The following is a 16,245-nucleotide window of genomic DNA, read 5'->3' as shown; positions in this document are numbered from 1 at the left end:
CACATTGAGACCGAGTCGGAGGGGAGCAGCGCCAAGAACAGAGGCACAGAGGTGCATGCCCACGCGGGAGGCTGCTGCACCGGGGTGCGCGTTTGTTTTTTTCAATGGGAAGGGAATACAAGCTCTCCAACGCACTTAACCAATCAGATGTCTTCTCACTCTATCCAAGCTGTAGCTATAAAGTGGTTTCTTCAGCTTAACATTCTCACATTGCCTTTTTGCAGCAGCTTTTTCTGCAGGTAAAAAGTTTGCCAATCTGTCTGGGCGCGGGAAGCAAGGAGGGAAGGCGTGTGCCAAGGCCAAGACGCGGTCCTCCTGGGCTGGGCAGCAGTTCCCTGTGGGCCGCTTTCACCGCCTGCTCCACAAGGGCAACTATGCCTAGCGCGAGCGCATGGGGGCGGGTGCGCCAGTGTACCTGGCGGCGGTGCTGGATTACCTGAGGGCCAAAATCCCGGAGTATTAGGACTCTATTTTCCAGGGTTGAATCTCACCAAGGTTTTCTGGTTGGCCCATCCCCCTACACCCCAACCTCCCTTTCTTCCCCCCTCGCCATGCAACCACCAGCCACAGAAGTGGCAGGAGCTGTGCTAAAGCCAAACTGGCAGGAAAACAAGTGAGCACCTGGATGGCACCCCCGTTGAGCACCTGGTGGGGGGCAGGAAGGGGAGTGTGATTCTAATGGGCAACTGGACCGAGCTCATTAACCTGGGCTTTGGCTAAAGGCCCAGGCCCACTGAGGCCAGGTTCTGTCCGACCAGCACTCCTTGTAGGTTGAACTGGGATCCTCGGTTCGGAATTGCCTCACCTGAGCCTCAGGTCCCTTTTCACTCACCGTCCAGGTTGCCTTTGAACCCAGCCCCGACTCTGACCAGGTGTGTGAGCTGGGTCAGGTGCTGGTGCTCTCGCTTCCTCTGCATCTTGGCTCACCTGAGGCTGGAAAGGCTCAGCGGTGTGGGTTCTGAGATCAGGGCAGGGTGCTGGAGAGCCATGGAGGACAGAAGCCCTCCTTGTGTCAGACACATTGGTACCTGCTCCCTGTCTATGAGCTCATTTTCCCAACCCCCTTTGAGGTAAATCCTCTCCTCTCCTATCCTGATTTTATTTTATTTCATTTTAAATATTTGTTTTGTATTGATTTCAGAGAGAGAGGAGAAAAAAAAACAAAAACATCAATGAGGGAGAAACATTGACCGGCTGCCTCCTGCACACCCACTACCAGGGATCAAGCCCACAACTCGGGACTGTGCCCTGACTGGAAATCAAAAGCAGGACCTCTTGGTCCATGGGGCAATGCTCAATCCACTGAGCCACACCAGCTGGGCCCCCGACCTGATTTTAAAGCTGAGGAAACCAGAAAAGAGCGTGAACAACTTCTGTGTCCCACTGTCAGGAAGCCAATACTTCTAACCCCTGGCTAGACTATAACTCCTGCCCCTAAGAACAAGAAAACTGGTAAAAACTGTACACATAATAAGAGGTCAATTTTGCCAACATACCATAACGTTAGAAATGGCATCCTGAACTCCAGCAAGAAGAGAAGGGAAGGTGGCAAGATGCTCCTGGAATCTCCATAGATGGCTGTGTGCACAGCGCACTCCCAGCAAGAAGCCACACACCTGGTTCAGTGTGTGACAAGGGAAGCAGGGGGACTGGGGGGGAAATGGCTTGGGAACCGACTTGGTGAACTACTGTGGTGAGCAGTGAAAGGAGTTAGCTGATACTTGAATTTGAACTCTCTCCTCTAGGCACCAAACACCAAACGTTCTATTTAGTTACTTATTTGGGAATGATACGCTGTGTTTGTTTCATTTGTTTATTACGCCTGCAGCAAGACCTTAAAGTCAAGGACCTCATCTTGTTAAAATGTTGATAGCTTACCCTAACTGGTTTGGCTCCCTGGCCAGAGCATCAGCCTGTGGACTGAAGGGTCCCAGATTCAACCCCTGGTCAGGGCACATGCCCGGTGATCCCCAGGGTGGGGCGTGCAGGAGGCAGCCAATCAATGATTCTCTCTCATCATGGATGCTTCTATCTCTCTCTCCCTCTGTGAAATCAATAATAATAATAATAAAGTTGGCTGATAGCATAGAGGCCCTGGCATGAAATCGACACTTGAGAAAGTGCGCTGGTGAGCAATAAACCCAGTGGCTTCCCTTGAACAGGGTTCTACCATGTCCTCAGGGGAATGGATGAGAGTGAAAAGCCCAGGACCTCCAATCCCTGAAGACCGCCAGGTACCAGGGATGAAGTTGACCCAAGGCAAGCATGTCAAACTCACGGCCCACAACGAATATTTCTGCAGCCCAGCCAATATCACAGTGTGCGCAGTTACTTACAATGATGAACGGAAGTAAGTCTCCTGTCAGATCCGGAATCACTAACATTCACCTGGGGTCGGTTTTGAAAGTAATCACTGCGAACAACATTTCCCCCAAAGTAGGCCAGAGAGTAGCAGAGCAGAGATGCCAAGTGTCAGGAAGAAAACATGATTTTTATCATTGCTCCTGTGCTTTTTATTATACTATACTGTTCTAAATAAACCTACGTTTCTATGAGAATGAAAGCTTTTTTTTTTTTTTTTTTTTGCGGCCCACATACACTTAAACATTGTTTATTTGGTCTGTGTTAGCCTTTGCGTTTGACATGCCGGGTTTATGTAAGGGGTTTACTGAGAAGCCAGGCCGAGGCAGAATCATCAGTGGGGTGTCTGGGGCGTCCCAGACACAGCACATCTGCTTGACACAGCATCACTGTGTATTATAACTCTTTTTATTATTTCAGAGGAAGGGAGAAGGAGAAAGAGAAATATCAATGATGACAGAGAATCACTAATTAGGCTGCCTCCTGCACACTTCCCTACTGGGCATGGAGCCTGAAACCTGGGCATCGAACTGTGACCTGTTTCATAGATTGATGCTCAAGCACTGAGCTACACCGGTGGGCTAAACCTCTTTTTATATTTTCAACTCCTCTGTGCAGCAATATCCTTTCCTTCATCCACCCCTCGCTCCCTGTTTTGTTTTTTATGTATCGTTTGAACTCGTTTTTGACAAGTATGGTAAGTTTTATTATGAGTTGCAAACAGTCACATGTATTTTAAGGTTAGAATTAGGTTAACATGTGTTTTTCATCTGTTAATCCTAACTTAGAATTGAAAATGCAAATAACTATTCCTGTCAAGTATCATGTATGAGCTCAAATAAATTCAATGCAAGTAAATATTCCTGTCAAGTATCATGTATGAATATTACTGGAAGATGTTAGGGATTTCATGGAAGATCCCTCATGCAGACAGAAATTGACAACAAGGGGTCATATTTAGCTCAGGAATTCTCCCCTCTGTTTTATTCCAAAACCTTAATATTGTACCAGACAGGTTAGCAGCACCAGGAGATCTACCAAAAGACAGTCATCGCCTGCATTGACACTAGAAACCGGCACCATTAATAAACAGACAAACCAAGGGGGGGGCAGATTGATCATTGTTACTCCAAAAGATATTAGAATATACCATGTGGACTTCAACACAAGGTGACTCCAGGCAGGGAATCAATGTCGCCATATTGACAACATATCAGGACTCCACTGGACTTCTCACTTGACAGTTGCTGGGGTTGGAGTTTGGGAAGAAGAAGAACTTGCACATTTCTTGGGACTGAGGACGGATGCACCTTCCTTAGGGGTGAGGCTGTTTCTGAAAAAAAGTAAGTGTGCTGAGTGAGCTGTAGATTCTGTTACCCGTTTGCTGCCGGTTGGAGCTGCCACCTCACTGTGCTCTTCGCTCAGGAACACCAGGCAGTGACAGAGGGAAAACAAAGCAAAACAAACAACCACTAACCTTCTGAGCGGTTGGGTTATGCACAGAAGGGACACAGTTTCTCACCCCTCACACCAACGAGGACTCAGGACTGCTGGGGAGGAGGCGCTGCCACTGTCCTATAAACTTGGCAGCAATTGTTCCGGCAATGCTGATTACAGACTGTTATTAGACACACAGCCCAGCCAGCATAGCTCAGTATCTCTCCCTCTCCCTTTCTCTCTGAAATCAAGAAAAATGTATATTTTAAAAATAGACACTTGGTCTTTTGTCCAACAAGGTAGTGTTAGATAAATAAGTAAAGGAAAAGGGTAAAAAATAGATGCTTGGAAAGAGAAGGTGTCCACCATCTAGAACAGCAGTTCTCAACCTGTGGATTGCAACCCTTTTGGGGGTCGAATGACCCTTTCACAGGGGTCTCCTAAAACCATTGGAAAACACATATATAATTACATATTATTTTTGTGATTAATCACTATGCTTTAATTATGTTCAATTTGTAGCAATGAAAATACATCCTGCATATCAGATATTTACATTACGATTCATAACAGGAGCAAAATTACAGTTATGAAGTCGCAACAAAAATAATTTTATGGTTGGGGGTCATGACAACATGAGGAACTGTAATAAAGGGTCGCGGCATTAGGAAGGTTAAGAACCACTAATGTAGAAACAAAAGCCCCACTAGCATGGGGTCACAAGCTGGTGGGTGTGACTAAATCAAGGCTGTGCCACACATGTTGCCTATTAGCTCTGCCCCTAAGGCACCAGGGAATTGCTCGGGTTGCCTGGTGATGAGCTGGGAAGAAATCTGCTTCTCTCCCTGCGGGAGGACTAGCCCAGGCTCCCAGCTGCTGGGGGGCAGGCCTCCGAGTGGACACCCACATAGAACATGTTTCTCCTTATTCAAGTCGGCTCCCTGCTTTCTTTCTTTTAAAAATACTTTGAAATATATATATTTAAAAATATATATTTTATTTATTTTTCTACAGAGAGGAAGGGAGAGGAATAGAGTTAGAAACATCGATGAGAGAGAAACATCCATCAGCTGCCTACTGCACACCCCCTGCCCACAACCAAGGTACATGCTTGTGCTTATTACACAAACCTCACAGGAGGCTGTCAGCCAATTCCTGCGCAAAAACGATCCTCTCCTCCCCTCTCGTGGCCATTCAAGGAATAACACCTTGTGCTGCTGTCCGTGGTGCTGAAACCCCAGCTAATGTCCTGTGAACAGGACCAACAATTCTGGAGGCCAAAATTAAGGAGGTAACCAGTAGCCTGGAGGCGGCCATGATCACAGCAGTCCTACCCTGAAGGCCGCCATTAATGAGGCAGTCATTCAGTACCGAGAGATGCAGCGCCGGTTGGAGACCATTGGAGCCGCTAGATTCTTCACCGGGGCTCAGGCCCAAATTGGAAAATATATTTTTATTGATTTCAGAAAGGAAGGGAGAGGGAAAGAGAGAGAGGAAAATCAATGATGAGAGAGAGTCATGGATCAGCTCCCTCCTGCAGGCCCCACACTGGGGATCCAGCCCACATCGCGGGCCTGTGCCATGACCCGGAATCGAACCATGACCTTCTTGTTCTTTGTTGGATGCTCAACCACAGAGCCACACCAGACGGGCTCTATGCGGTTGCTTTTGTCTGTAGCCATGCAGTGTGCAATCATGACACTGTTTTCCACAGTTACTTGTATTCGTTTTTATCCTCCTCAATCCCTTCAGCAACAGTATGATGTTAACGTACCACAGTCCGGTTCACCTGTTAGTGCTTTCATTGCATTTTGGGTTCCCCCACCCCCATGGCTGTTCATAGTTTGTTTATTTTGCTGGTACATGAAGTGTTACTATAGCTGTGAGAGTGGGAGTATGTCTGTACAGGAAGGCAGACTCAAAAGTGTGCCTCTCTCCTTCTTCCTGCTACTTTGCTCCCCTTCCTCCACGTTCCTGCTCCTTTCAAACCCACCCACCCCAACAGGGAACCGGTCTCTGTCATTGCTTGGGTTTCTCTGTTCCGCACGGATGAGCAGGGCACATGTGTTCCTACAGCCTCTTTCCCTGCAAGGGCATCACACTATGGGTGCGGTTTTGCGCTGGCTTTTTCACTTCATCCTATGCCCTGGAAGACTCCCCTTCTCAGTCCACAGAGATCTTGTTTATTTCTGTAGCATACACCACCCCGTGGCGCAGCTGCACCCGATTATCCAGCCACTCTCACATGCAAATAATAAAGTTCTCTTTGACACTACTCAGCTCCAACCACCATGCCATAAGCAACCTTGGTTATGCAGCTCACAGCTTGTTTGTTGTTTTGTTTTCATATATATTTTTAATTGTCATTGTTGAAAGTGTCATATGTCCCCTTTTCCCCCATCCAGCCCCTCCAGCCCACTCTGCCGCCTGACCCAGGCCTTCACCTCCTGCCCCAGGCCCTCTCCTCCTGTCCCAGGCCCTCACCTCCTGCCCCAGGCCCTCACCATCCCACTGTCTGTGTCCATGGGTGATGCTCTCTGCATACAAGGACTTTGGTTGATCACCTCCCACCCACCCACCCACCCTCCCCCCCTCCCCTCTGAGATTCGCACGCTGTTCCAAGCTTCCCTGTCTCTGGACCCACCCCGTTCATCAGTTCATTAGATTCCATCCATGAATGGCAACTCACAGATATGGTTGTTGAGTTAAATTAAAAGAACGACAATGTTTCCATTCATAGATATCCTTGCCTTTTAGAAAGTGTCCCAGATCCACACCAAAAGCCAGGAGAGCACCTGCCGCCTTAAAAAGTCCCCGAGGAGGCTTCTGTCCACAAGGCTCTTCAGCAGCCCATCCTGTGCTGGTAGGACACACCTCCTAGCAGGGCCCTGGGAGGAGCGCCTTTCTTTAGGAAAAACACCTCGTCCCCAAACTCTGTCCCCCATGAAGCAGCCAGAACACACCCACATATCACCACCCAGAAACAACTAGGATGCGGAGTGAAGGCAACCAAGTCCCAGCCTCTTTCCTTTTGGTTTTTCTGCGAAGCACATGGCTGCTCTCAGCACAGCTCTCCCACCCCCCACCCCCGCTTCCTATCCCTGGGCCTGGGAGACTAAGGCAGAGTGGCGACCAACCAGAAAGTCCTTTTGATCTTAGCAATAGGGCTTGGAATACCTCAGGATAACAGTCAACGCCACCCCCCTCCCCCCCCCCCCCCCCCCGCGTTGAGCCAGCACAGTGATGGCTGCACTCCACAGGGGCTCCGGCCCCACACTGAGCAGCTGCGCAGGTAACTGACATTTCAGTTTATTTTCTAAATACATTTAAGCACCGTATTTCAGTTTATGTTTTAAATATATTTGTATTGATTTCAGAGAGGAAGGGAGAGGGAGAGAGAGAGAGACATCAGTGATGAGAGAGAATCATGGACCTGCTGCCTCCTGCATGCCCCCCACTGGGGATGGAGCCCACAACCCGGGCCTGTGACCTGAGCTGGAATCGCACCATGTCCTCCTGGTGCAAAGGTCAACCCTCAACCACGGAGCCACACAGGCTGGGCTAGGATCCATATGTTAGACCCTGTTCTAGTTCATTACATCCTGATGCCACTGACCTCCGAACCTGTATGATTGTTCGGATCTCCAATCCGAGAAACACTGTCGTGTCGGCCCGGGCTTCCAGGTCAAACATGTGAGCTGGGACCCTGGAGGCAAACTTATCACAGCCTCAGGAGGTGTTCCTGCACCTGCGTGAGCCACGGGTCCCAAGGAAGGAGGGAAGATGGTGCAGAGCAGGGCTTGTTGCATTGAATCAGTAACGAGGCAGGGAGCACACAGGGCAGTTGTGACATCTTGTTGTTGTTGCTAATCCTCACTGGGGGATGTTTTCCCCATTTATTATTTATTTATCCAGTTATTTATTTATTTTAGAGAGAGTGGAGGGGACAGAGAGAGAGAGGCATTGATGCACGAGAGACACACCCATTGTTTTTCCCCTGCACACACCCCAACCAGGGCTGGGCATCAAGCCTGCCACTGAGGTATGTGTCCTTGCCCAGAATCACATTCGGTCCATGAGCCAAAGCTATGTCCATGGAGCCACACCAGCTACAGTGGGAAAGGGTGGTTTTTATGAAGGGTGATCACATGGGACCAGAAGTGGAGATGCTGTGCTAAGGATTCCAGTTGTCAGCAGGCAGCCAGGGCCCAGTGGTCCGCCTGTGGCCACTAGGGTCCTTATCCCTCCATAGCCCACTCTGGAGCCTGGTCAGGCAGGAATCTGTGGATGTGAGGATTTGATGGCTCCTGCCCATCCCCCCACGGTGGGGTCATATCCGGTGTAAACGTCATTGGGCAGGTCTCACAGCAAGTCCAGAAATCCACACGCTCACCCCTCAGCCTGCCACCACCTCCCGTGAGCGTGGCAGTCATTTCCCGAGGTGAGTGGGCCCTGGCCAGCAGCTCACCTGGTTAGAGCATTATCAATGGGAAGATTTCACAGCACAAGCCCGGGTGATTTTGACAGTCCATTCATTAAAGCTGGGGACTGAAACGAAGGAAGGACTGTAGATGAAGCAACAGGAGAGAGCCTAGGACCTCAGTGATGGCGAGCCTTTTGAGCTCGGCGTGTCAGCATTTTGAAAAACCTAATTTAACTCTAGTGCCAGGTCACATATAGAAGTTTTTTGATATTTGCAACCATAATAAAACAAAGATTTATATTTTTGATATTTATTTTATATATTTCAATGCCATTTAACACAGAGAAATCAATCAAAAAAATGAGTTTGCGAGTCACCTCTGTGGAGGGAGGAGGTAATGGGAAGAGATCAACCAAAGGACTTGTATGCATGCATATAAGCCAAACCAATGGACATGGGCAACAGGGGGATGATAGCATGAGTGGAGGGGGGGAGAATAAGGTGTAATGGGGAGGAGATGAGGACACATTTGTAGTAACTTAACTAATAAAGAATTAAAAAAAAGAAAGAAAGAAAAAGAAAAAAGAATACAAAAACATGAAGATAGTGTAAGCAGCCTCTGGGACAACTTCAAGTATACAAACATTCACTTTATGGGGGTGCCAGAAGAAGAGGGAGAGCAAGCTATGGAAACCTATTTGAAGAAATAATGACAGAAAACTTCCCCTACCTGGTGCAAGAAATAGACTTACAAGTCCAGGAAGCACAGAGACTCCCAAACAAGAGGAATCCAAAGAGTGTTGGGATCCAACCCCTGCAGGTCCAGGGGTTCCCAAAGGTGTTGATGGGGTCGGCGAAGAAGGAATGACACGGAGCCAGCATTCAGTTGATCAGCAGCCTATTCAGGTTCTCCAGCCAGGGTCTCCAGCCAGGATCTCCAGCCAGGTTCTGTGTTTTATTGTCTTGTTACATCTGTATTTATACCAGCTGATTTTTTAAAAAATATATTTTATTGAATTTTTACAGAGAGGAAAGGAGAGAGATAGAGAGTTAGAAACATTGATGAGAGAGAAACATCAATCAGATCAGCCGTCTTCTGCACACTCCCCCACTGGGGATGTGCCCGAAACCAAGGTACATGCCCTTGACCGGAATCAAACCTAGGACCCTTGAGTCCGCAGGCTGACACTCTATCCACTGAGTCAAACCAGCCAGGGCTACCAGTTGATTTTAATCCTATCAATTTCTATTCCAAAGGTTAGGGCATTTCTCATCTCCTTTCCAGGGAATAAAGATTATGTAGCTTAAGCATGATTGTTCTTAGATAGAGTCGTTAACTACCCACCTGGCACTTATTTAAGAGGTTTTATTCCCTCCCTAACTTCAGGGCAAAATCCCTACCTGGGGAAAAAACCTTTCTCAGAGAGTTGACTTTGGTGAAAACACACAGCCCCAAGAAGGGGAGCAAACATATGAAGAAGAGTATGTCATATACACCAGGTCCCTGCAGCGACTGTGTCAAGCAGCAAGGACGGAGCAGCTTCTGGTAAAAGAGGACCACACCAAGACACATCATAATTAAAATGCCAAGAGCTAAAGACAAAGAGACTTTTTTTCTTTTTTCTGTTGGATATGACCTTTATTGAGCTTATCCACTGGAGTGGAATTAATGTCTGTACAAAACCAAATGTTTGTTACTATAACTTCTGCATCACAATTAAAATCCAAACAGTTTTTTAAAAGCAGTCAACTCAATCAAAACCACTACTTCAGAATCAAGGTTCTTTGAAGCCAAAGTAACACTTAAATATGGTTACAACTCGAATGCAGAAATTTAGTTGGTTGGAAAGCTAATTAAACTTGCGACTTGCTCAAATAGAATTACACAAAGGCAAACTTGTGTTTTTCACAGAGATACAGTCCGCTGGAATCACCAACACTAGACAGCTGTTAGGGTGTTTAGAGTCCTGAGATAATAAGAAATCCAGCCATCCTTCAGACGGTCTTCTGTTGTCCTTTCTTCCCAATCAGAGATTGGTGGATGTGTGGAATAACACCACCACCAGCAATTATAGCCTTGATGAGAGAATCCAATTCTTCATCTCCACGAATAGCAAGTTGCAAATGACGAGGGGTAATACGCTTTACCTTTAAGTCTTCTGATGCATTGCCTGCCAATTCAAGTACCTCTGCCGTGAGGTACTCCAGAATGGCTGCGCTGTACACAGCAGCGGTAGCGCCTACACGTCCATGGCTGGTCGTCCCAGATTTCAGGTGTCGATGGATACGGCCCACCGGAAACAACAAGCCGGCTCTCTGGGAGCGGAAAACCGCCTTTGTCTTGGCCTCTCCGGAGTCTTTCCCAAGCTTACCGCCAGCCATGTCGACTTCTGCTGAAGCTCAAGCGAGCAGGGCAGAGAAAGGAAGAGCCAGACACCCAGCAAGATCCCAGCACTGACTCACTGGCACCGCTATTCAAACTGCGCGGTCTCCCCCTTTCCCTGCTCCTTTTATAGGGCAGAATGTTGCCTAATCCAAATACTCGGATTGCTCAGTCCACCAATGGCTGCCGCCCACCCTTGGGATGCGTGTCCTTGAGGCTTCAGCCAATGAGCAAGCGCAGAGGAGGCTGGAGGGGCGGGCGCCTCACAGCCCAAGCCGCTATTAGGACCTGGGAAAGGAGGGAGGAGAAGGGGGGAGAAGGGAGGGATGGGAACTGGGAGGAGAAGGGCACCAGGGTGGGAGGCAGAAACAGAGCCAACAGAGACGCTTAAAAGCAGCAAGAGAAAGCAGTCAGTTGCCTACAAGGGAATGCCCACACAACTGTCAGCTGATTTCTCAACTAAAACTTTGCAGGCCAGAAGGGAGTGGCAAGAAATATTCAAAGTGATGAGTAGCAAGAACCTACAACCAAGATTACTCTACCTAGCAAAGCTATCATTTAGAATCAAAGGTTAGATAAACAGCTTCACAGACAAAAATAAGCTAAGGAGTTCATCACCACCAAACCAGTATTATGTGAAATTTGAAGGGTATTCTTTAAGAAGAGGAAGAAGAAGAAAAAGATAAAATTATTAACAAAATTTTATCGGAGAGGTGACCTTGGTGAAAACACATAGCACCAAGAAGGGGAGCAAACATATTAAGAACAGTATGCCATATACGCCAGGTCCCTTGAAACCTATGCTGTGCAGATGTTTCTTCCCTGCAGCGACTGTGTCAAGCAGCAAAAATGGACAAGCTTCTGGCAAATTCTCCCTTTTTTATTTTTTAAATGACAGTGTATTTAAGTCCCACAGTATTGCCTTGAAATCTGTTACAGCAAATCTTTTCCAAGAGTGTCTTGGCCTTTTGCTCTTTCATACAATTGTAGAATTTGGCTTTTCCATGTTCACACACCTGAAGAAAGGGGACCCTTGTATTTCTAAAAGACACCAGAGGAAACATTCTTAGAAACACTGCCCAGTGAAATGTATCTCACCCCCTAGATCAAAGGTAACCATTCACATTCTACCGTCCACTGGCTTCTAGCTTATTTTCCTTAACCCAATCTCATAAAAATCAGTTTAAGTATGACCTTGAACTTAGACAGCCCAATCAGTAATCACACATAGCTTAACTATTTTTCACCACAAGTACCCTATAAGTAAGTGATGGCGAACCTTCTGAGCTCAGCTTGCAAACATTTTGAAAAACCCTAACTTAACTCTGGTGCCGGGTCACATATAGAAATATTCAATTTTTAAAATATTTGCAACCATAGTAAAAAAAAAAGATTTATTTTTTTGATATTCATTTTATATATTTAAATGCCATTTAACAAAGAAAAATCAACCAAAAATATGTATAACGTGAACAAAAGCAGAAACAGGTTCATACTTGGTGCACTTCAAGGCCAAGCAAGCACCACTAACTTCATCTGTTAGCCCGTTTCTTATGTTCGTTGTAATATTATTTAATGCTGAGAACAAAGTCTCACAAAAATATGTTGATGAAAAAATTCTTAGCAAAGCGATTGCTAGATTTTTTTATTTCGCTAAAAGTGTCAGGCACTCTGTTTGAAGCGCTCAAAATTCCTTGTTCATAGTTGCACTCTTCTTCCTTATTCAAACGAATAATGAACCTGCAATCAAAGAATTAGCAGACAAACTTCAGCACCAAAAAAGTCACTAGTTTCTAGTTTTCATACCATTTGATTATCATTGTTTTTATTATTATTTTTTCCTAAATGTACATTGTTTTTCTGTATTTGTTCATTTTATACATATTTTTGGTTGATTTTTCTTTGTTAAATGGCATTTAAATATATAAAATGAATATCAAAAAAATAAATCTTTTTTTTTTTACTATGGTTGCAAATATAAAAAAATGAATATTTCTATATGTGACATGGCACCAGAGTTAAGTTAGGGTTTTTCAAAATTTTGAAAAGCCGAGCTCAAAAGGTTCACCATCACTTACTTATAGGGTACTTGTGGTGAAAAATGGATAAACTATGTGTGATTACTGATTGGGCTGTCTAAGTTCAAGGTCATACTTAAACTGATTTTTATGAGATTGGGTTAAGGAAAATAAGGTTGAAGGCAGTGGACGGTAGAATGTGAATGGTTACCTTTGATCTAGGGGGTGAGATACATTTCACTGGGCAGTGTTTCTAAGAATATTTCCTCCAGTGTCTTTTAGAAATAACAATGGTCCCCTTTCTTCAAGTTTGTGAACATGAAAAGCCAAATTCTACAATTGTATGAAAGAGCAAAAGGCCAAGTCACTCTTGCAAAAGATTTGCTGTAACAGATTTCAAGGCAATACTGTGGGACTTAAATACACTGTCATTTAAAAAATAAAAAAAGGGAGAATTTGCCAGAAGCTTGTCCATTTTTGCTGCTTGACACAGTCGCTGCAGGGAAGAAACATCTGCACAGCATATGTTTCAAGGGACCTGGTGTATATGGCATACTGTTCTTAATATGTTTGCTCCCCTTCTTGGTGCTATATGTTTTCACCAAGGTCACCTCTCCAAGAAAGGTTGTTTCCCCAGATAGGGATTTTCCCCTGAAGTTAGGGAGGGAAATAGGCAGGTAGTTAATCACTTTAACTAAACAATCATGCTTAAGCTACATAATCTTTACTCCCTGGAATGGAGATAAGAAACCGCCTAACCATTGGAAGAGAAATTGATAGGACTAAAATCAACTGGTATAAATACAGATGTTACAAGACAATCAAACACAGAACTTCGCTGGAGATCCAGGCTAGAGAACCTGGCTGGGCTGCTGATCAACTGAACACTGTCTCCGTGTCATTCCTTCTTCGCCAACTCCATCCGCACCTTTGGGAACCCCTGAACCTGCTGGGGTTGGACACCAACAATTGGCGCCCGAACAAGTAACTGGCCTTTTTCTCCACCTTTTGCTTTTGGTTCTTCTGACGCTGCCCGGCTCTCCTCAGCCTCAGGCCCGCTTTCTCCTTGAGACCTAGCACCATGCCTCCAATTAAATTGCAGAGTTCTGATGGAGAAATATTTGAAGTTGATGTTGAAATTGCCAAACAATCTGTGACTATCAAGACCATGTTAGAAGATTTGGGAATGGATGATGAAGGCGATGATGACCCAGTTCCTCTACCAAATGTTAATGCAGCAACATTAAAAAAGGTCATTCCGTGGTGCACCCACCACAAGGATGACCCTCCACCGCCTGAGGATGATGAGAACAAAGAGAAGCGAACAGATGATATTCCTGTTTGGGACCAAGAATTCCTCAAAGTTGACCAAGGAACACTCTTTGAACTAATTCTGGCTGCAAACTATTTAGACATCAAAGGTTTGCTTGATGTTACATGCAAGACTGTTGCCAATATGATCAAGGGGAAAACCCCTGAAGAGATTCGCAAGACTTTCCATATAAAAAATGACTTTACTGAGGAAGAGGAATCCCAGGTGCTCAAAGAGAACCAGTGGTGTGAAGAGAAGTGAAATCTGTGCCCGACGCTGTAACACTGTAGGGATTGTTCCAGATATTAGTTGCACTGCTCTGTTTATAATTGTTAATATTAGGCAAACAGTAAAAAACAAACAAATAAAAATTAAAATAAAAATTGTCTCCTCAGCCATGTCTAATATGGTACTTCTGGGTGGATGTTGTCTGATTTCGTCCCTTTTCGGGCCTGGCCCCAGGAGGAGGTGTGTGAGGTTTCTCCCTATTAGGCCACCATTTGTTGGGTTGGGGGGGACTTTCTCCACTTTCATTTTTCCGTTATTAAAATGGTAAACACAACTTCCCACCAGAAATATTGTACAGATAAAGAGAGAAGAATGTTTGTGAACAATGTTGCACACTATTGACACTTACTAACTCCCCCCCGCCCCGGGTTTCAGAGCATGGTTTAATGCATTCATACATCAAAATTATTTTCGGAAACATGGAAAATCCTAAGTCACACTATGGATTTCCTCGCGATCCTTGCTGAAGGCTGGGGCTGTTCCAGATGCAGCAAAGGCTGAGATGGAACCTGTTGGCACCACCAGGCACCAGAGGGGTCTGAGGAGGGTCAATGTAATTAGTCATCCTTCTTAAACTTGCCATTGATGTAGGCTACCCAGTCTAGAATCAGCCTCCACTCAGTGGCCCACACTAGCCCCATGGTGCCCATGGTGCCCCATATGCCCAGCATGGGAATCCAGTTCTTGGCCAGTTGGACATAGCAGGGGCCCAGGAACTTGCTCATTGTCTCATCGAGGTCTGATGTTCAGGGTGACCCAGGTGGACGCACAGCCTAGGCCCACAGAGATGCCACAGCCTGGGTCAACAGGGCATGCGATATCTGGATTCCTGGGCTGCTGCGCACACAGATCCACTTAGTAAAACTTTTAAGAGCTTCACTTTCTTTCTCTTGCTGTGCTAGCTGGATGCTCATGTCCTTAACTGCTGAAGGGAAGGCCTGGAATGCCAGCAGCAAGGCGGGAGTCTGCCCTGAAGTCAAGTGGACTTTTTCAAAATGTTTAAACTCCACTACCTCTTGCCTGGCATTTCTAGAAAGTGCACTGCACCCCACCTTCCAAAGAACTTAGAACCAGAAGCAAAAGAAACAGCACAGGCAAGGGAGGCAGGGACACTGAGACAGTCACAAGGTTGAGAAGCTGTTATTACTGCCTCTCCATCACCTTGCTTTCATTGTGAATTACGTATACTCATGCTTGGTTTAAAGTAGCATCTCTGTTACATTTGAATGGGTCTCCATAGCTTTAAAGTGTAAACGTGCTTATATATATATAAGTCCCTGGGACACAGTGATTCTTGGTTCTTAAAACGTATAAGACCATATTACTTTATCTTGCTAGAAAAGACCAAGGGTGCTACGGAGGTCAAAGTAAGTATTCACTTTTACAATAAAGCTCGTAGAAGATGAGGTTAAAATACGGTTGGACTTACGGGTATGATAGAACATCCTGCTATCATAAATTGATGTCAAGTTAGAAGTCTGATTGGTCTGGATGAGCCTTAATTAAAAAGAATTGTCACCCTAGCTGGTTTGGCTCATTGGATAGAACGTCGGCCTGCAGAATGAAGGGTCCCGGGTTCAATTCCAGTCAAGGACACATGCCTGGGTTGTGGACTTGGTCCCCAGTAGGGACATGCAGGAAGCAGCCAATCAATGATTCTCTCTCATCGTTGATGTTTTTATCTCTCTCCATCTCCCTTCCTCTCTGAAATATATATATATATAAATAATTGTCTCAATGGCCATTCAAGGCTCAGGAAGAATTTGGAAGTACACGGAGCTAACAGGAGTTTTGAGGAGAATAGAATGCTCTAGACAGGAAGGGAATGATCAGACTCGAGTCCTGGCTTGGTCACTAACTTGCTATGTAACCTGGATATGGCCCTCAGCTCCTCATAGACTCAGAGATCTGCAAGCTGTAGGTAGGGGATTCTGAGGTTCACTCCTTTCTCAAGTACTTTTTGTGAAAGTTACATTCCTTTGAGTCTATTAAGACCCCTTGAGAAGAGGAGAATTCTATACTG

At 45.8% G+C, this 16,245-nt stretch overlaps 3 protein-coding genes across 3 annotated transcripts; 1 reads left to right on the top strand and 2 right to left on the bottom strand.

The window, feature by feature from the left end:
* Window positions 1–10,216: 10,216 nt before the first annotated feature.
* Window positions 10,217–10,687, bottom strand: LOC132213776 (histone H2A.Z-like). Its single transcript, XM_059660708.1, has one exon. The coding sequence runs from the start codon at window positions 10,601–10,603 to the stop codon at window positions 10,217–10,219; it is 387 nt and encodes a 128-aa protein (XP_059516691.1). The 5' UTR covers window positions 10,604–10,687.
* Window positions 10,688–13,703: 3,016 nt separating this feature from the next.
* On the top strand, window positions 13,704–14,195 carry LOC132213774 (S-phase kinase-associated protein 1-like). Its single transcript, XM_059660707.1, has one exon. It carries the CDS (start codon window positions 13,704–13,706, stop codon window positions 14,193–14,195), a length of 492 nt encoding a protein of 163 aa, XP_059516690.1.
* Window positions 14,196–14,779: 584 nt separating this feature from the next.
* On the bottom strand, window positions 14,780–14,947 carry LOC132213773 (cytochrome b-c1 complex subunit 10-like). The gene has a single exon (XM_059660706.1). It carries the CDS (start codon window positions 14,945–14,947, stop codon window positions 14,780–14,782), a length of 168 nt encoding a protein of 55 aa, XP_059516689.1.
* Window positions 14,948–16,245: the final 1,298 nt, after the last annotated feature.

This window comes from Myotis daubentonii, chromosome 12 (assembly GCF_963259705.1).
Source record: "Myotis daubentonii chromosome 12, mMyoDau2.1, whole genome shotgun sequence".
Taxonomy (NCBI): domain Eukaryota; kingdom Metazoa; phylum Chordata; class Mammalia; order Chiroptera; family Vespertilionidae; genus Myotis; species Myotis daubentonii.
Note: the sequence above shows the minus strand (reverse complement) of the source record. Positions and strands in the feature narration are given on the sequence as shown.